This window comes from Panthera uncia, assembly GCF_023721935.1.
Source record: "Panthera uncia isolate 11264 chromosome A3 unlocalized genomic scaffold, Puncia_PCG_1.0 HiC_scaffold_11, whole genome shotgun sequence".
NCBI lineage: Eukaryota > Metazoa > Chordata > Mammalia > Carnivora > Felidae > Panthera > Panthera uncia.
This window is the reverse complement of record NW_026057578.1, coordinates 88,816,993-88,837,515: the sequence shown is the minus strand read 5'-3', so window position 1 is coordinate 88,837,515 and position 20,523 is coordinate 88,816,993. Positions and strand designations below refer to the sequence as shown.

General features: G+C 45.0%; 2 protein-coding genes across 3 annotated transcripts in view; one reads left to right on the top strand and one right to left on the bottom strand.

Annotated features, from left to right (window-relative positions):
- The window catches only part of POLE4 (DNA polymerase epsilon 4, accessory subunit), a 128,198-nt gene that overhangs the window by 9,732 nt on the left and 97,943 nt on the right, over window positions 1-20,523 (bottom strand). The window lies entirely within an intron of this gene.
- On the top strand, window positions 5,627-13,399 carry TACR1 (tachykinin receptor 1). The gene is made up of 4 exons (XM_049650370.1): window positions 5,627-5,652; window positions 8,737-8,887; window positions 9,950-10,146; window positions 11,207-13,399. Exons 1-4 carry the CDS (start codon window positions 5,627-5,629, stop codon window positions 11,496-11,498), a joined length of 666 nt encoding a protein of 221 aa, XP_049506327.1. The 3' UTR covers window positions 11,499-13,399.

The following is a 20,523-nucleotide window of genomic DNA, read 5'->3' as shown; positions in this document are numbered from 1 at the left end:
CTTCTTGCTGGCTGTGGGTATGGAGCAGGTGAGAATTCTAATGTCCTTCCAAGCCTGAGATGGGATCTTTCTATGAAGAGTTTCCTTGGGGCCAGTTCTGCAAGGGTGATTAAAGAGGGACACCGCTGGGCTCTGTCTCCAAGGACCATAGCATCTAATGAAGCAGATAAAACATAAAAAGGAGCCTGGAGAAGAACACATCAAAATTCTGACTTGCGTGGTTTGGATAATGACTGCAGAAAAACATATGTTTTATTTCCTCTTGTTCACTGGCAGGAGCTGAGCCACTGCCTTCAGGAGGCAGCACCATTTGGGGGTAGGAATCTGGGGAACCCAATTTTTCTGTGAATTCAATGAATATACTTGAGCATCTGCCTTGATTGGTCAGCACATCCTGAAAGAGGCTGACCTGGGGGCATTTCTGCCCCAAGTTTATGCCTGGATGCAGTTGATGGGAGTATGATCCCAGCCCTCTCTCAAGGATAGCGAGGACATGTCCTCACATCTCTATATCCCAGGGTAGACTGGTCACAAGCAGGGGAGGGTACACGAGGGCTTTGTTATCCCATGCAAATGTCTTTCTTTTTTTTTTTTTTTTTTTTTCAACGTTTTTAATTTATTTTTGGGACAGAGAGAGACAGAGCATGAACGGGGGAGGGGCAGAGAGAGAGGGAGACACAGAATCGGAAGCAGGCTCCAGGCTCCGAGCCATCAGCCCAGAGCCTGACGCGGGGCTCGAACTCACGGACCGCGAGATCGTGACCTGGCTGAAGTCGGACGCTTAACCGACTGCGCCACCCAGGCGCCCCTCATGCAAATGTCTTTCTCTGTCCCCTGACTTCTCCCTCCCTTTTGTGACCCAGCAGTTTAGGAATGGAGCCCCCACTTACTGCCCCCACTCCTCACTCCCCATCAGCTGGCCCACCTGCTCTAATCATCGCTGACCACACCACAAAAATGGAATCTGCCCATGACCTCCTATTTCCAAAACCACAGAGCAAGTTCCTGTCCTCACCCCACCTCTGCCTCCCAACACTCCTCCCCCAGGCAGGCTCCACCAGTCCCTGGACTCTCCCTCCCCGCCCTGCACCTCCCACCCCTCACTCTCCTCCTTCCCTCCTGCCCTGGGCTCATCCTCATGTGGGCCTCCTCTGCCAGCCCCCTCTCTCCCCTCATCTTCTCAGGGTTTGGGGATACCCAAGGGATCCAAATCTAATCTCCACCCAGGCCTCTTGTCCTAGTTCCAGCCAGATTCAGACATTCAACTGCTTGCCCTGAAGGTCAGCATGTCCAAACGTCAGCTTGCTGACCTCCCCAACAAACCTGCTCCTCCTCCCGGGTCCCCATACCTGCAACAGTCAGCCTCACTCTCCCCCATTCACACAGGCCAGAAACCCAGCTAAAGTGCCGAATGGCAGCCAAGCCCACCAGCTTTTCCTCCCAGCCACAGCACCCCTTGGGGTCTTCCTCTCCTCCCCATCCATCCAGTCTGCCATGGCTCTAGCTCAGGTCATTGCCGCTTCCAGCCTGGCTCCTTGCACAGCTTCCTAAAGGCTGGTGCCTCTAGCCTTTCCTGCCTCCATCCAAGCCCCACTGTGGCCAGAGCACAAGTATCTGATCATGTCACTCCCTGTTTAAAACCATTTTGTGATTTCCCATCAACTTCAAAATACATTATAAACTCTCCAGCATGTCATAAAATGCACTTCATGATTTGTCTTCTGTCTACCTTTCTGTCTAAGTCTCCTGATACTTCCTCACACAGCCATGTTCCATTAGTCTGAGTCACAGCACAGCACCGCATCATGCCAAGGTCCTCCCTCGGTGCCTTTGCACTTGCTGTTTTCACCACTTGTAGTGCCCACCTCCTGCACACATATCAGGGCGTGGCCAAGCACACCTCCTGCAGGAAGCATCCCTGATTGGATTGGTTGAGAGTCTCACTTCTGCATTCCCATTATCCTCCATGCACTTAGTAACAAAATGCCTACTGTTTTCAGGGTAATTTTAAAAATTGTTTACATATGTATATATTTTTTATATTTTATATATATTTATAAAGGCCCCTGACACCTTTCTCAGTGTCTCCACTCCACTTGAAGAGGTAACCACTGTCAGTCACTTCCCATATTACATTCTTCGGCACTTCTCTGTGTCCCCCAAAGACTGAGCTCCTGGTAATGGGAACAGAGGCTTGGATTCCTTACACAGGGCCACAGAATTTATGAATTAGTAGACTGCAGTTTCTTTTTGTCTCCAATAGGACTGCAAGGGCTTTGGGATTTGGTCTAATGCCTAGAAGTGAAAGTGAGCAAAAAAATATATGGATTTTTTTTTCTTTTACTAGGAAGAAACCACATTTATCTGCAAAGAAGACAATTTTTTGGAAGGAAGTAAAAAGTTAAGCAGGCATCTAGCACTGTGCTTGAGGAAGAGACAGCCTGAGGGCTGCTCAAGGAAGGGCAGCAAGGGGGTACTGCTCAGCTCATGTCTATCGAGGGGTGGCCCCACAAGTCCGAGATGCAAAGAGGGCTCAGGCGTGTTCCTGGTTATCTCAACTTGGCAGGACCATCCCAGGAGGCAGGTTCAGCTTGTTGCCTGTGACATAGGATGTAGTGAAAGCTACCGGGCCACAGGTTCTTAGTTTAAGAAGGAACGACATCAGTCACAGCTGCCAGCAGGAGTAGGCTCAACGACGATGACTCTCAGCCCCAGCCACAAGGAGAACCCTCTGGAGAGCTTCTGACACTCTGATGCCCAGGCAGCACTGCAGGCCAGTCTTAAGTCAGAAGCTGAGACTGGAAACCACACACTGGAAGTTTTCAACATTCCCCAGGTGATTCCAGTGTGCAGCCCAGATGGAGAGCACTGTGCTTCAAACTTGAACTTGCACATGAATCACCAGAAAGTCTTATTAAAGTACACATTTTCCGATTTGGCCCATCCAGGGTGGGGACTGAGAATCTTCGTCTCTAACAAGCTCCAGGTATTGCCGATGGTGCTGGCTTTATAGCTAGTGAGCAGCGCGTCACAAGGGGTATTCAAGAAGTAAGGGGCTGATTACATGGTGTGGAAACTGTAGAGAAGGCTGACACAATGAATGAGGGTTAACGCATTGAATCAGATAAGCACAGCAGTGCTCATCCACCTTTCTGTGACAGCTGAAATCTCCCACCACCACCACCTAACAACCTGATCCACAGAAAGCCACATATAAACCCAGCAGAGTTGCTTGTTTAGAGGGACAGCAGGAACCCCAGAGCTCTGCCCTCTTGTCTCCCTTCCTCCCCCACCTCAGGGCACCTAGAGCCTCCATGAAGTGCATTAGAAGACACACTGGATACTATTTAATAAACCCATCTATCTGATTTCAGATGCTGAGGACTATTTCAGAGACTGGAACTGTTGGTGCTTGAGCAATGAGTGACTCCAGATAGTGAGACGTTAGTAAACCTGGATTAGTGAGCATTACGGCATTAAGGACAGGCGAATCTGCAGGATTTGGGGTGACACAGTCTGTATACAGCAATTTTATCTTGTAATATGTGCCGCTTCTAGAGGGGTGACCTGGAGGGAACAAAGGTAGGAGGTTGTTGCATGCACTTGCCTTCCGAGGGTACCGGTAAGTCCACTGGCAAAATTTAATGATCGGAATCCACCGACATATCTCATCAAGTGGGAACCAAGCCACCCCTGCTGTCACAGCCTCTTGCTGTCACTCCTGGTCCTTTCTCTCACTCACTTCAGATGCACCCCTGACCCCTTCTTCTCTTCTCTCAAGGCGGATACTAACTCTGAGAGCTGATTAAACCCTGCCTGGCAGGAACCTAGGAATATCAGATCGGAGAATAAAAAAAAAAAAAAAAAAAGCACGGAGCCTCACATAATAAGATTACACGAAATTCCATTGGCGGGCTCTTTAAAACAATGATTATGGGAAAAAAAATTACAAAACAGGATTATCTCCAGCTAACTACAAGAATATGGTAAAATTTCTTCAAGAAGGTGTCAAGATGGAAGAAATGTATTTATTTTCATTTTTTCTAATGATGGAATTTCATTCATTTGACCTTAGAATTTGTTTTAACTTTTTTAATGTAGAGTCATTTAGAATTTTTAGTAACTTGGACATTTTTTGGATTGAGTATTTGCAATTCTTTTTTTATTTTTTATTTTTTGTTTATTTTTGAAAGAGAGAGCGAGAAAGAGCGCGTGCACGTGCACGCACAAGTTGGGGGAGGGGCAGAGAGAGGGGAGGGGACAGAGGATCCAAAGCAGGCTCTGCACTGACAACAGACAGCCAGATGCAGGGCTCAAACTCATAAACCGTGAGATCATGACCTGAGCCAAAGTCAGCCGCTTAACCGAACTACTCAGGCATCCCGAGTACTTGCACTAGGCAAAAGGGGCTTATCTGAGCAAGATTTAGGAGGATACATTTTACCTTTGATCCCATCCAAGAATCAAACCTACAGGTTTGTTTTTTTATGATTTGGGAGGGAGGGAGGGAGATTGTTGAGGGGCTCCCAAAGGGAGCAGAAAACTACTCATCTGGAGATGTAAGACCCCAGCTTCACTAGAATTTTCTCATGGATTTTTTAAATTAAGTTTATTGTGATAAAATACATATAACATAAAATTTACCATTTTACATTCACCATATTGTTGCAACCATCACCACGATCCATTTCCAGAACCTTTCCATTATCCCACATTCTGTACCTATTATTCCATCCCCTCTCCCCAGCCCTTGGTAACCTCTATTCCACTTTCTGTTTCTATGAATTTGCCTATTCTAGATATTTAATTTAAGTGGAATCATCCAGTATTTGTCCTCTTGTGTCTGGCTTATCCACTTAACATGTTTGCAAGGTTTACCCATGTTGTGGTATGTATTAGAACTTCATTCCTTTTCACGGCTGAGTAATATTCCATTGTAAATATATACCACATTTGGTTTATCCACTCAACTTTTGAGGGATATTTGGGTTGCTTCCACCTTTTGGCTATGGGAAATAGTTCTGCTATGAACATTGGTGTGTAAGTATCTATTTGAGGCCCTGCTTTCAAATCTTCTGGGTATATATCTAGAAGTGGAATTGCTGGGTGATATTCCTGTGTTATTTTCAATTATCCCTGTTCTACAATGGACAAGTTAATACTCTCCCTGACTATAGTACCTTTTAACTAAAATTAAGTTCATACTTTTTGTTGTTTACAAATAAGAAAATTACTTTTCCTTCTTTTAAAAAAATAGAAGCTGATAATTTATGTTTATTGATTCATTTTAGCATTTTCCTAATGGTCTGATCTGTGATTTTTCCAAAGGGTACTTTGTTTTAAAGTGTATGTTTTATATTCTATTCAAGTGTGGTGAGGCCAACAGATAAGGACATGATTGCCATTGAAAAGATAGTTTATTACTCATAGTTCCCAGGACAAAGGGGCAAGTGCGCCACATAGGGCCACGGGCAGAGAGAGAGTGCAGGAGACTTCAGGAAGGCTTTTATTGTGTGTTCCAGAGAAGGAATGGGTGAGGCAGGATAAACAGGCTTAGAATTGGCTAGTTTGAATCATTTCCATGAGCTCTGTGCCCCTGACTGTCTGAAGTGGCCCTGGGGTGACCATGGCAGCTGGATATCATCCCACAGTGTAAGAGCCCCTGAGAAAACAAGTGGGTGGGGAGTATAGGCCCTGGGTTCGTTAGTTTGCATAGGAAAGGCACACTAGCAGGAGTTATCTCTAGGAATTAACTAACCCAAGGAGGCACAGTCCTTTCCAGGTCAACAAGGCCTAGACCTCAAAGCATCAGATACAGAAACTAAAAAATATGGTTAACACACATCTTAGTGAAGTCATAAAATCTCAAACAATGGGGTTCCAACAGGCTTGCAGACTTGGACCTGAAACAGTGCTTCTCAGTGCTAACCATATGCAAGAATAACTTGGGAAATTTTCCTCAGCTGTGGTTTCCTGCTTCTACAATCAAGGCCAATTTAATGTGTCTCTGAGCACTGATCATTTTAAAAGCTCCCCTGGTGATTCTCATGTGATTCCGGGCTCAAGAACCATTGGTTTAGGACAGTGTTTCTCAAAGTCTGAACCTGGACCAGCAGCAGCATGAACTGGGAATTTGTTATGAAAGCAGATTCTCAAGCCCACCCCAGACTTGTTAAGTGGGAAAGTCCAGGTGGGGTCCAGCCCTTTGTGTTTGTACAAGCTCCCCCAGGTGATTCTGAAGCTGGCTCAAGTTTGGGATCCACTCGTCCAGGGTTAGGAGCACCGGTGACTGGACTGCAGTGTCCTTCCATCGTGTCCCTGACTCCCATATAGATGCTCAGCACTCTGAGGCACTGGCCCCACAAAGCTCAACTACTGTGTTTTGATCATCAACCAAGTATCGGTTTGCATAAGGCAGGACTATTCTTCCACGTAGGAGAAGCAGGTGTATCCTGAAGGTTCCCAGGGTCTCCCTGTCCCCTTATATCCAAGTGATAAGTACAGCAATCGGGGGAGAGGTTGAGATCAGGTAGGAAACTCAGTATGCACTCACTGCCACGGTGACTGGAGAACCCAGAGGCTCCCAGAGGAGGTGACAATCAAGGGGGACCTTAACAGCCTGTTGAGACTGTTGGAGCAGCCTGTCTGCACAAAACGGATGCACTCAGCACCCTGCTTTGCTGAAGCTGTTGTGCATTATTTAAGAGCTCTTCAAGTGTCTTCAAGTTGCAAATTTTAATATTCACAGGAAGCTGAATAAGTAAAACTGTAGAGCTTTGCAAAGAAGTAATGAAAACATAGTACCGATAAAGAGAAATTAAATGAATAAGTAGGTTTTCTTTATTGGAAAAAAAATCATTTAAGAGAATAAGCATAAACAGAGTCATCACTGGATGACTTTTCTCCAGTGACAAAAAGCTGGTTCTGGGGTCACAGTCCTGCCTTCTTATTCCACCCTCCTCTTTTTACCTGCTGTGAATTTGGGAAAGTTAATTAAATTCTTAACTTCAGTTTCCTCATCTACAGAATGGGATTATGATAGTACACGCCTAATCATTTTTTTTGAGGATTAAATAAGAATAACGGTAAAGTGAGTGGCATTGTGCTCTTCACTAAATAAAATCTAACTATCGTTTCTGCTATTAATACTATCATTAACATTATTATCAACATAGCGATCTAGAGTGAACTCCCTAAAATATTAGCTGTTCCCACTATTATTACTACTATTACTACTAATGGATCCTCTCCATTAAACTCACATCAGGAGAAAGGGGCTATAACTAACCAGATATACAAAGCACTCACTGAGAAAAATATCCTTTCTCAAAATTCAAAAAATTATTTGAGCATCCTACTTAGAAGGACACTTGCCTTAAACGAAATAGAATAAGTTATGTTGTTGCAACAAACATCAAAATCTCAGTAGTTTATCAACAATAGCCAAATTATGGAAAGAGCCCAAATGTCCATTGACTAATGAATGGATAAAGAAGATATGGTATGTATATACTACTCAGCCATCAAAAAGAATGAAATCTTGCCATTTGCAATGATGTTAATGGAACTACAGTGTATTACAGTGTATTATAGTGTATATGTATAGTGTATAGCTAAGTGAAATAAGTCAGTCAAAGAAAGGAAAATATCATATGATTTCACTCATATGCGGAACTTAAGAAACAAAACAAGTGAACATGGGAGAAGGGAAGCAGAAATAAGATAAAAACAGAGAGGGAGGCAAACCATGAGACTCTTAATTACAGAGAACAAACTGAGTTGCTGGAGGGGATGTTGGGGATGGGCTAAATGGGTGATGGGTACTAAGAAGGGGCCTTGTTGTGATGAGCACTGGGTGTTGTATGTAAGTGATGAATCACTAAATCCTACTCCTGAAACCAATGCTACACTATGTGTTAACTAACTTGAATTTAGATAAAATCTTGGAGAAAAAATTCTCAGTGGTTTAATACTGCAAAAGCTTATTTCCTGCCCATGTCAATTTGTCCCAGTCAAACTCAAGTCAATTGGTATCTATTTTGCAAGCTGTAACCCAGAGACCCAGGAAGCTTCCATTTGCAGATATATTTTTAAGGGCCAGGCTTAGAATTAGCTTATACTTTGTGGCTTTCACCCACTGATCCTAGTTCTAGGATAAATTTTGTTTCTCTCCTCCAAGCTAATTATTCTTATACCTGTGAATCCACTTGTCCTACATACAGAAAGAATGAGAGCTCACCAACCACCTAGTGGTTCTCACCTGAATGTACAAGTTTGTCTACACTCCTGCACAAAAGCCCAGCCTAAATGTAATCTGACTGGAATTAACCGAGTGGTACAAACACCTCCTGCATTCTAGAGAATACACTTTTATTAATGCAGCCTAAGGTTGCATTTTTTTTTTGGAGGGGGAATGTAAGCAATATTGAACTTACCATCAACTGAAATTGTCATAAGTATACAACAGATTCAGTTCCCTTTCATCAATGTTTTTTCTTTCTTCAATCTCAACAGGAATCTCTATTATGGAAAAAGTCCACAAGAAAAACCTAAGTTGAAGAGATTTGCTTTCTCTAGTTTATCCATTCATATATCAGCCAACCACCCAATGCAGGTGGCCAGACTCCATGCTGCCTTATCATCCAAGCTCATTAATGGCAAATGCTGAGAAAGGTGGTTGGCAAGCCTTGACCATCCCTGTCCTTAGACTGAACCCTCCCATCCTTCCTGTTGCAGGTACCACATCTGCGTAACTGTGCTGATCTACTTCCTCCCCTTGCTGGTGATTGGCTATGCGTACACTGTTGTGGGAATCACACTGTGGGCCAGCGAGATCCCTGGGGACTCCTCTGACCGTTACCATGAGCAGGTCTCTGCCAAGCGCAAGGTAAGCAAAGAGCAAGCAGCACCTAACCCGCCCTGGCTCAGGCTGGCAAGCATATGAGCCTCAGAACCTCAGGAGGCCCAGAGGCAGCAGGCACAAAACATCCCTGGGTCTGTGGAACAGTGGAAGGAGGAGAGGAGATGTGGGACAGAGGAGGGAAGAGATCTTTCTTGGTTGTATTTATAACCTAGGCCTGCCTGTATAGGCAAGAGCCACTTCTTTCTTGCCTTAAGAGTAATTGCAACCTGTCAAGCCATTAACACACACACACACACACACACACACACACACACACACACACACACTTAACTACAAATGCATTGAAGAGTTAAGTCCTCTTTTATTATTAAAGTTTGACAAAATAATACATTCACTTGGTTCAAACATCAAAAAGTTTTAAAAGGAACAAAACTAGTGATGGAGAACAGAAACAGTGGGTCACATTACTATTTATAAAAAACCTTTTAAATCCCTTTTAACCATCTGGTGCTCCCTAGCTGCAGCTGTCCAGATGCCTCCCTTCCTCTTCTTTCCTCTGATACTACCCTGGCCCCTCCTCTCCACCTTCCTCCACCCCCCTGCCCTCACTGCTTCCTCCTCCTTAGTGAGTCTCTCCCCACTGAATACCCATTCCCCTGGGTCATTGTCTGCTCTCCCTTGGCTTCTGCAGCCACTGCCCAGAGGGGTGATATCACACAGAGGTTCTCAAACATGACTGTGTTTCAGAGTCATCTGAAGGGCTTGTCAAACCAGAATTCTGGGTCTCACCCCCAGGGTTTCTGATTCTGTAAGTGTGGGATGGGGTCCAAGAATTCTCATTTCTGGCAAGTCCCAAATGATGGTTACAAAGCTGGTCCCGGAGCCACACTCTGAGAACTACTGATATAATCAAAGTCCTTTGATACCACATATAAATGGTCCTGTCTCCTCCTCGAAAGGGGTTATTATAGACACTTCCCACCACACACTGCACTGTGTGCAGTGAGGGGCATGGGAGGAGAGAGAAAGTAGCCATGAGAAAAGTTGGCTGTGGTGGTGACCTCACCTGCCCCATCCTCCTGCCAGGTGGTCAAGATGATGATCGTCGTGGTGTGCACCTTTGCCATCTGCTGGCTGCCATTCCACATCTTCTTCCTCTTGCCCTACATCAACCCTGATCTCTACCTTGAGAAGTTTATTCAGCAGGTCTACCTGGCCATCATGTGGCTGGCCATGAGCTCCACCATGTACAACCCTATCATCTACTGCTGCCTCAATGACAGGTGAGGACCTCATCCCCCACACTCTCTCCAGGGACAAGATCATTTGTCTCTATAGCAGCCAAACAGCCAACCTAAATGAGCAAAATCTTTGTGAGACAAGAGGGGGTGGGAGGGACTGCAGCAAAAAGACCACACTACTCCATCCCTACTAATTATTGCCATGCAGCTTTATGAGCCCAAAGTGGACTTTGTTTTTCTTCTCCAAGAAGAACCAGACATCCATACTTTTGTGTGAATCTTCTGACTTTTGGACACTGGCAACTAAGTTAGTGGGGGTGGGGGTGCACATTAAAAAAAAAAAAACAAACCTCTGTTATTGATGCATATAAACAGGCCTGAAAGCTGGATCTAGTTCATGGCCTGTGATTTTGTTCCCTCTGCCCTGTGGATCCATGCACAAGGGGCTGTGCATGCAGTCGGGTGGGGGGGGGGGAGACAGGGAGAGTAACACACAAAGAGAGATTGATGGCCATAGAATACCATTCTCCATAGGGCATCTTTTCCCTTCACTGGCCTCTCACTTTCCTCTTTCCATCTCATCTCATCATACAATTTGGGCAGCTTTACCCAGTTTCTTCTAGCAGTTCCAGCAGGACAGGGTAAGCAAAGAGGAATCAGTGCCTGGAAGGCACTTACTTAGTCACACTGATCAGGAGAGCTGTTCTGGCAGAAGAAGCCAACCTTAGACAAGCAAGAGAAGGGAGAGCCCATCGGGAATGGTGGTCATCGGGGTGCCTGGGTGGCTCAGTCAGTTAAGTGTCGGACTCCTGATTTCGGCTCAGGTCATGATCTCACAGTTTATGGGTTCAAGCCCCACATCAGGCTCTGCACCAACAGTGTGGAGCCTGCTTGGGATTCTTTCTTTCCCTCTCTCTCTGTCTCTCCCCTGCTCTCTCTCTCTCTCTCAAAATAAATAAGCTTTAAATAATAATAATAACAATAACAACAGAGAGTCATACTTAGGCTTGTCTATGTGTTAAAGAGCTGACATAGTGGTGACAATGCCCTCTGGAAGCAGACTGTCCCAAAGGGTCACCTCTCCCATCTTCTGTCTCTCCAGGTTCCGCCTGGGCTTCAAGCATGCCTTCCGGTGCTGCCCCTTTATCAGTGCCGGCGACTACGAGGGGCTCGAAATGAAATCCACCCGGTACCTCCAAACCCAGGGCAGCGTGTATAAAGTCAGCCGCCTGGAGACCACCATCTCCACGGTGGTGGGGGCCCATGAGGAGGAGCTGGAGGATGGTCCCAAGACCACACCCTCGTCCCTGGATCTGACCTCCAATGGCTCCTCTCGAAGCAACTCCAAGACCATGACAGAGAGCTTCAGCTTCTACTCCAACATGCTCTCCTAGACCACAGGTCTTCAGCAGGGGCAGCCAGCACCATTTTTGTCTTGCTTCACTTCATGCATGGATAATGCCTTGATCTAGAAACCATCAGAAATTCCCTAACACTGGGGTTTGTGAAAAAGTTCAGATTTTTTTAGGGAAAACATCCAATCCTGAGTTTAAAAAAAAATCTGGATTCTTCTATGACTTTGATATCCCCCATGCTGTGTGACCCAAGGCAAATTGCTGAACTTCTCTGAGCTTGTAAAATGGCAAGGTTGGACTTGATTTCCCCTAAATCTCTTCCATGATTCTAAAAGTAACTTTGGTTATATATGGGGGCTCATTTAGGGATGAATCCTGCAGCACCTGGATTTGCCTGGAGCCTCCATGGACTTCAGTGAAGTTGTCCATAGTCGTGCTCACATTATTCTCCTTTAGCTGGTGGAGCACATCACATCAACCTTCACTCATCAGGGTAAACAAAAGAAGGAACCACATAAAATCCAAAGGAAAGGTTTAACTCTGTCTTCTAAGCATCCAAGAAAAGGAAGCATGGATGCCTTCCTTTAGAGACCTCAATATTTAGTGCATTGACACCTCTTGAGATTGAGAGCCTCAGGTCCATGTGGATTATATCCCCAGGGACTGTCCTGAACAACCAGTATGGCAAAATAGGTCCAGTGATGCCAGCTAATGTCTGCTACAGACCAAGAGTCAGGAGGCCTGTGCCATACTTAATCTATCTGAGCCTCTCTTTCCTTATTTGTAAAATATGGGGCTGAGCTAGATAACCTAAGTACTCCTTTTAACATTCAGTGGTTCAAGGATTGTATGAGTTTTTTGTTAGTTTTATCAATTGGTAATCTCAAAAAGAATAAGAACAGCAAGTCTAGTGACTTAGTACCCTGTTTCTGGAGAGTAGCAACTGCTACACGTGTCAATATCCATATCAAACATGCTCGGATTTATCCTAAAACCACGAGTATTTTCCTTCTTCTGGAACATTTTGGTATTTGACAGAGCAGAGGACTTCACGTCAAAGTTTGCATCTCTCCATCAAGTGTTAGCAGGCCAAGTTCCACAGGTGGAGATGCCATCAAGGAAGATAAACATGTGGGCTCCCTGCTCTGGCCTTTTGGGGTATCTTAGGGCAGGGGCACTAATGCAGTCTTAGCTTTATTCTATTATTCTAGCTTTATTCTCAGATGTCCAGTGAGCAAGGAGGCTGGACCCTGCAGCTCCACTTGTGGGAAGAGGCCACCTTATATCTTCCCTTCAGATTCTCTGAATCTCCCTTCCTACCCCCATGGCTTAACTGGCCTCCTGTCTGAAAGGGGTGGGAAGACCCACCAACCCCACAGGACAGTCAGTCTACCAAGAGCCATGAATTTAATCCTCCATGTCTCAGCAAAGCTTTGAGGTTTCCAGCAGGTGAGCACACAATTTCTTGATGTCTCCCAGATTTGTGCTTTGTCCAGATGTGGCTGAAAGCAGAAGTCTCATGTAACATCCATGAATGTCTTCCTTGTGGTTTGAAGAATGGATGCACATGTGCTGCATTTGTGGTGTTGACAGAGACCAATGCTGCCCACAGGCTCTCTAGCCTTTACTAGCCATGAGGGCTATAACCCTACCAGGGCATCAGCAGCCCTGAGAAAGTTGTATAGCAACAGTATACGCCAAAATAACCCAATAGCCACATTCTGCAGAGCAGCATGGGAAGGATTAAATAAATTAAATAAAGTTATTTCAGTGTAGACATATGGATGAAAGACATAATTTAGGGGCAAAAAAAAAATCAATGCCCAAAGCATTAATTATACTTCCAATAAAAACTGCACCATGTTATTCATTCCAGAGGGGTATATAAGGAACCAGAATGATTATAAAAAATACCCAAGAAGAAAAGTGTCTAGGACTTGGGAACATCCTCTCTGTTGAAGAGGTTAGAGTTGAATTCAACAATTTGTTGAATACCTGCTCTGTGCTTAGCCCTGAGCTGGGGACACAAAGCTCCTCCACTCTTGAGGAACCTACCAGACTGGTTTGTGGCTAGCTCACCTGTCCTAATGGGTCGAGACTACCCATCAGGCATGGAGGCAGCTGAGAAGCACATTCTCCCGAGGATTTTAAAGACCTACCCTCAACAGCGGTAATCAAGCCAAAACCTAGCACCTTCAGAGAGACTTTTGCAATGAGTTCTCTGAGATCATTGCAAAGGGAGCCACCAAGGGAACTGAAGGGATGTGGTTGGACAGCATCAACACCACACATAAGAAGAGAGAATATTGGATGGTCCTGGCTAGTTCAACTATGGCAGAACATCATACTGAGAGAGCCCAGCAAGCCTTCCTCTAACCCATTCTCCATTGAACTTATTAAAATGTTGTCAGCTCCCACGTGTGAGAAACACCATGATTTTCACTGTGCATGGGTCTCATTTTTATAGAAATGTGTCACCCTGTGTTTATCCCCGAGTGTTTTTCCTTGGTATAGTGTTCAGTAGTAAAAGAATATAAGATATCATGGGGCCATCTTTATTATGTTACTTCCAAAAAGTGGGATCCAGTTGCTGTCAATGTGTTATTTGTACTGTGCCAATCCTCCTCTTCATTTCGTCACAGAAAGGAGCTGAGACATATATCACAAACTCAGTCAAATCATAGTATTTGAGGGGTGGGTGGGAGACCTTTCTGGGAGGAACTGAAGGCCAGGAATCCTTGTCCTCCCCACCCCCACCAGAATTTGAAGACACACTGGAATGTCCTTTCTCTTGGAAGGACTAAGAGGTCTCCTGGGAAAAGGGGACTCAGGAGCTGACCTCATTGACCTGGTTTTCAAGAAGAGTCTATAAGTGGACAGCGGTCGTTCCTGAGGTTTCTGTTATCCAGCCTGGGATCCTGGAAAGAATCTCCATACAGAAATAAAGTGTGTGTTTGACCATCTCACGCCTCTGTCTCATCCCTGGGGAACCTCAGCACCCTACAGGATGCTGAATGGGATGGTATGATGAACCCTGCTCACTTGCATAGCCACAAGGATGGAAACTAACACCTAATAGACTTTTAACTCTGTGACAAAATGGGTTGGCAAACTGGTGGCTGTTTGCAGGTAGGGATCTGGGAAGGTAAGGTGGGATTGTGTGAAGTGCCCAACAATGTCACCTGTGAACAGAGCTGTGTCCATGCAGGCCCTTTCAGAACAGATACCAAAACAGAGTTAGAAGTACAAGAGATTTATTGGCGGGACGCCTGGGAAAGAGAGGAGAGGAAGCAGAAGCAGGCAGGGGAAGCCTGAAGCACAGCACAGATGTGACACCTGTGATGAAAGGGGGTGGGAAGGATGGGCAGGCAGAGCCTCAGACCATGGTGAAGCTGTGAAAAGTCTCAGATGGCGCAACCACATCAAAGTTTTCCCATAGAGGGGAGCCTGGGTGGCTCGGTTGGTTGAGCATTGGATTCTTGGTTTCAGCTCAGGTCATGATTTCACGATTCATGGGATCAAGCCCCATGTCAGGCTCTGTGCTGACAGTGCAGAGTCTGCTTGGGATTCTCTCTCTCCTTCACTCTCTGCCCTCCCCTGCTCATGTTTGCTCCCCCCAACCTCTCAAAATAAATAAACATTAAAAAAAAGTTGCCAATGGCATGAATGGCCAGGTCTGGCACCCCTGCCACACGTTGTCACTGGGAACTCTCCTGGGAGAGAGTGGGCTGCATCTGAGGCACTGCAGCTGGAGGCTACCAGATGATTCTCCCCAACCCCAGTTCTCTCTTGAAGGGACATGAGAGCTGGGACCCCCATGACTGCCACCAGAGCTTTGGTCCAACCCCCTGTCTTTAAAAACACATGTCAGGGGCGCCTGGGTGGTTCAATCGATTAAGCATCCGACTTCAGCCCGGGTCACGATCTCGCGGTCCATGAGTTTGAGCCCCGCGTCAGGCTCTGGGCTGATGGCTCAGAGCCTGGAGCCTGCTTCTGATTCTGTGTCTCCCTCTCTCTCTGCCCCTCCCCCGTTCATGCTCTGTCTCTCTGTCTCAAAAATAAATAAACGTTAAAAAATAAAATAAAATAAAAATAAAAACTCATGTCAGGAAATAATTGGCAGAACTCGAAACCTTAATGGTAATGTCTGCGAACCCTGGCAACCTGCCTCCTACTTCCTGGGGCCACCTTGTACTACCTCACCTCTCAGGCACCTCCCTCAAAAGAGCGGGGAGAGCTGTCAGTGGACTTGCAATGACGCAAAAGTTGTAAAGGTATTGAAAGAGCGACTTTTGAGGAGAATATGGACAGTTACCCAACTGTCCAACTGCATATGCATATGCAGTATCAGATGCAAATAATAAGAATGTTTCCATTTAAACCAAAGCACCTTAAACTGATATTCTTGTAGAAGCTTCCAGGGATACACAAACCACCTCAAGATTTCTACAAGTCATACATAACACATCACCAGTGCGTGTTTGTGTGCATGTGTGTAATAAGAGGTGCAAAACCTGAATCTTGTCAAGAGAAATCAGTCGCCCTCCATTCTACAGAAAAGGAGAAAAATGATAGTGTTTATAGGACAGGGATGAGCAGCCTTGAGACCTTCAGAGCACAGTGACAGGTATAGGCTGCCCTGGAGAATCAGAGCAGCTCCTGGAAACTGGAAACCACTTTGGAACAAAATCATAATTCACCCCAGATGCCCAGATGAGTTAAAGCTGTTAGAACATCATTAAAGATGTCCATGGCAGTAAAAACACCAAATTCATGATTAAGGGGTGTGCTGACACTTCTCCCTGGGAAAACGAGTATTTGTTAGGTGAGGAAGGACTAACCTGAGTTATGGGCAAACAGATCACACCAGCTATGGAGTACAGATTTTCCCGTGGAAAGGCAAAGACGTTTCATCTAGTCCTGTGTGGGCACATGTGGCCCACATACACACCGCAGATGCTTAGCTTTTGGAGCCACAGCTGCCTATAGTGATACACCCCCAGGGCCTGCCAGAGTGCAAGTGTATGTGAGATGCAAGTGCATCTGAGATCTCCTTAGCTCTGGAACCTTAGGGGGGATTTCAGTCAAGACCCCAGGCAGAGGTGGGCCAGGTGGGGACACTCCAGGCATGTTCCCCTCATTCATCTTCAAAGGTGAGGGGAGCATCTGGCTATAGAAACTGTTTTCCTGACCATCCCCCCATAGTGTGCTGAGACACCCTCCTTTACATGTATCCAGTTCAGGAAAACAGGGAGGAAGGAGAATGAGGCCCTGGAAGGGCATATCTCACAAGCACTGCGTTCAACATAAAGACTTTTGATCCTGGCCTCCCTCTCAAGCAGCAAAGCTAGGAAGGAGAACACACTGCTGATTAGAAGCAAGTGCCTCACAGGTATCAGCACTGACATGAGCTTGATGGGCGGCTGCCCCTGCCCTGTCACTCTCCCATGGCATGTTAGCAGCATATGTCACACCAGCTCCAGAGATTTTCATGCAGATTCAGACCCAGGTCCTCTGAACTGCATGCACCTGTGTCCTTTCCCTTTTTCTGCCTCTGTTTATTTCCAGTTTCCTTTTGTTCTCCATGCTTTACTCCAACATTGTTCCCATCCCTGGAAGCCCTCACCTGACACTCTCCCTGCTGAAATTTTGAGGTTTGTTTTTTAATTTTTTTTAATGTTTATTTATTTTTGAGAGAGGGAGAGAGAAAGAGAGAGAGAGAGCACGAGCAGGGGAGGGGCAGAAAGAGAGGGAGACACAGAATCCGAAGCAGGTTCCAGGCTCCCAGCTGTCAGGACAGAGCCCAAAGTGGGGCTCGAATTCACAAACCACGATAAAATCTCTAGGTTTTAATGCCACTACTTGGGATGCCTTCCTGGTGTGCTCATCAATAGAGAGGATTTGGTGTGATAGTGAGAACGACCATCCCTAACAACTTCCCTTTCCCATCTCCCCACATCCCCGCTTGCCCAGTCCATGTACCCACCCACCCACACTTTCCCTTTATCCCCTAACCCCACCTCCCCCTCACCCACTTTCCTTAATTGAGATGCTCTCAGAACAGAACTCCTGAATTAGTCCCTATACTTAAAAGAAGCAGCTGACATAACAGATCCAGCCTCCAGGCTGGGAGGGAAGAACAGCAATCTCCAGAGGGCTGCCAGATTCCTGTGCCTTCAACTCTTAACCATGCCAGTGTAACCATTTGGAGAACATCAGTGCATGAAGAGACCACCAAACAGAGTGGAGGAAGAAGGGCAAGGCAGTGCATGCTCACTGCCCACAAAGTTCTTTTTGGACTTGGTTTATCCTCGCTGATCCATGCTCATTGTCCTCTTGTTCCTTAACCACCACCTGGAGGGGTACTTGTTTTGGCAGAAGGGTCCTAGGGGCAATAACTATTTCTTAAAGATGGCAGCCACCTGATTGGTCCAGATGGCCAAAAAGAGATGCTGTGAAGGATGATTATGATCATCGTTCTGTTTTGGCCTTAGAAATTTGGGGACAATACAAACACTTTCTCAAAAAGGGAAGAAGACATTTTCAGTTTATTTTATACCTATCAAGATTTGGCAGCTGATAATTCAACCTCATCCACTAAACATTTGCCTGGCACCCATGAGGTAGCAGGTGCCCTGCTGGGGGGATTTGGGAATATAAATTTCTGTAGCACTTGGTCTCTGCCCTCGAGTCCAGAGGAATAGACAGATGTTCACTATAGCCCAGTGGGAGGAATGTGAAAGCAGAGATGGTAGAAAACACACTCAATGCCATACCTCACTAAATGTCACTAAAAGATCACAAAGTCCTAAGCCTAGGATATTCCTCCGTGGCAAAGCAGACACAATCACTCACAGGAAATGTTTGCCCATTGCAATGACTCACTTTCAAACCTCCCCAAGTTTTTAAGGTCATGAAGTTCCACTCCCTTATCAGCCACATCCTCCTTTCTACTGTTAATTTCAAATCCTCCTAAATCAAATGCCAGTCCCTCAGCAATCCCAGTGGAATGTGACTACCACCACCTCTAGCCCCACCTCTGGTCAGGTTCCTCATGGGTGCCATAGGACTGTCTCTGCTGCCCTCTAAAGGACCCTATTAAAAATGCACAGGTAGGGGCACCTGGGTGGCTCAGTCAGTTAAGGGTCTGACTTCAGCTCAGGTCATGATCTCGTGGTCCATGAGTTTGAGCCCCGCATTGGGCTCTGTGCTGACAGCTCAGAGTCTGGAGCCTGTTTCGGAATATGTGTCTCCCTCTCTTTCTGACCCTCCCCTGTTCATGCTCTGTCTCTCTCTGTCTCAAAAATAAATAATTGTTAAAAAAAAATTCACAGGTTAAGGATTCAAATGAATGAAGTACCCAACACTAAGGTTATATGCTTTTATGTATATTCCTGCCAGCTGGTAGGGAGCTCACTTTGAAGTAGCCTAGGAGTCAATACCATGAGCATGATTTTCCTGTGCCTGGGCATCATTTTGGTTATATGTTTGAAGAAAGGAAGACACACATTAGAATACATGGGGCCTGATCACAATCCTGGACTTCAAGCTGTATTACAAAGCTGTAATCATCAATACAGTATGGTACTGGCATAAAACCAGACACTCAGATCAATGGAACAGCATAGAGAACCCAGAAATGGACCCACAAACGTATGGCCAACTAATCTTTGACAAAGAAGGAAAAAATATCCAATGGAATAAAGACAGTCTCTTCAGCAAGTGGTGCTGGGAAAACTGGACAGCGACATGCAGAAGAATGAACCTGGACCACTTTATTATACCATACACAAAAATAAACTCAAAATGGATGAAAGACCCAAATGTAAGACAGGAAGCCATCAAATCCCTTGAGGAGAAAGCAGGCAGAAACCTCTTTGACATTGGCTGCAGCAACTTCTTACTCAACACATCTCCAGAGGCAAGGGAAAGAAAAGCAAAAATGAACTACTGGGACCTCATCAAAATAAAAAGCTTCTGCACAGCAAAGGAAACAATCAGCAAAACTAAAAGGCAACCAATGGAATGGGAGAAGAATATGTTATTTGCAAACAACATATCAGATAAAGGTTAGTATCCAAAATCTATACAGAACTTACCAAACTCAACACCCAAAAAACAAATAATCCAGTGAAGAAATGGGCAAAAGACATGAATAGACACTTCTCCAAAGAAGACATCCAGATGGCTGACCAATACATGAAAAAATGCTCAACATAACTCATCATCAGGGAAATACAAATCAAAACCACAATGAGATACCACCTCACACCTGTCAGAATGGCTAACATTAATGATTCAGGCAACAACAGATGTTGGCGAAAATGTGGAGAAAAAGGATCTCTTTTGCACTGTTGGTGGGAATGTAAGCTGGTGCAGCCACTCTGGAAAACGGTATGGAAGTTCCTCAAAAAATTAAAAGTAGAACTACCCTATGACCCAGCAATTGCACTACTAGGCATTTATCCACAAGATACAGGTGTGCTGTTTCAAAGGGGCACATGCACCCCAATGTTTATAGAACCACTATCAACAATAGCCAAAGTATGGAAAGAGCCCAAATGTCCATTGATGGATGAATGGATAAAGAAGATGTGGTATATATATATATATATATATATATATATATATATATATATATACATACACACACACACACAATGGAGTATTACTTAGCAATCAAAAAGAATGAAATCTTGCCATTTACAACTACATGGATGGAACTAGAGTGTATTATGCTAAGCGAAATTAGTCAGAGAAAGACAAATATCAGGATTTCACTCATATGAGAACTGTAAGATACAAAACAGATGAACATAAGGGAAGCAAATATAAAAACAGGGAGAGAGACAAGACATAAGAGACTCTTAAGTATGGAGAACAAACAAAGGGTTACTGGAGGGGCTGTGGAAGGGGGAATGGGCTAAATGGGTAAGGGGCATTAAGGAATCTACTCTTGAAATTATTGTTGCACTATATGCTGACTTGGATATAAATTTAAAAAATAAAATAAAATAAAATAAAATAAAATAAAATAAAATAAAATAAAATAAAATAAAATAAA

Coding starts and splice junctions, on each gene's coding strand:
- TACR1 (XM_049650370.1), top strand. CDS start 5,627: ATGGCAGCTGGATATCATCCCACAGT. Junction 5,653..8,736: donor GCTGGATATCATCCCACAGT/GTAAGAGCCCCT, acceptor TTCCTGTTGCAG/GTACCACATCTGCGTAACTG. Junction 8,888..9,949: donor AGGTCTCTGCCAAGCGCAAG/GTAAGCAAAGAG, acceptor TCCTCCTGCCAG/GTGGTCAAGATGATGATCGT.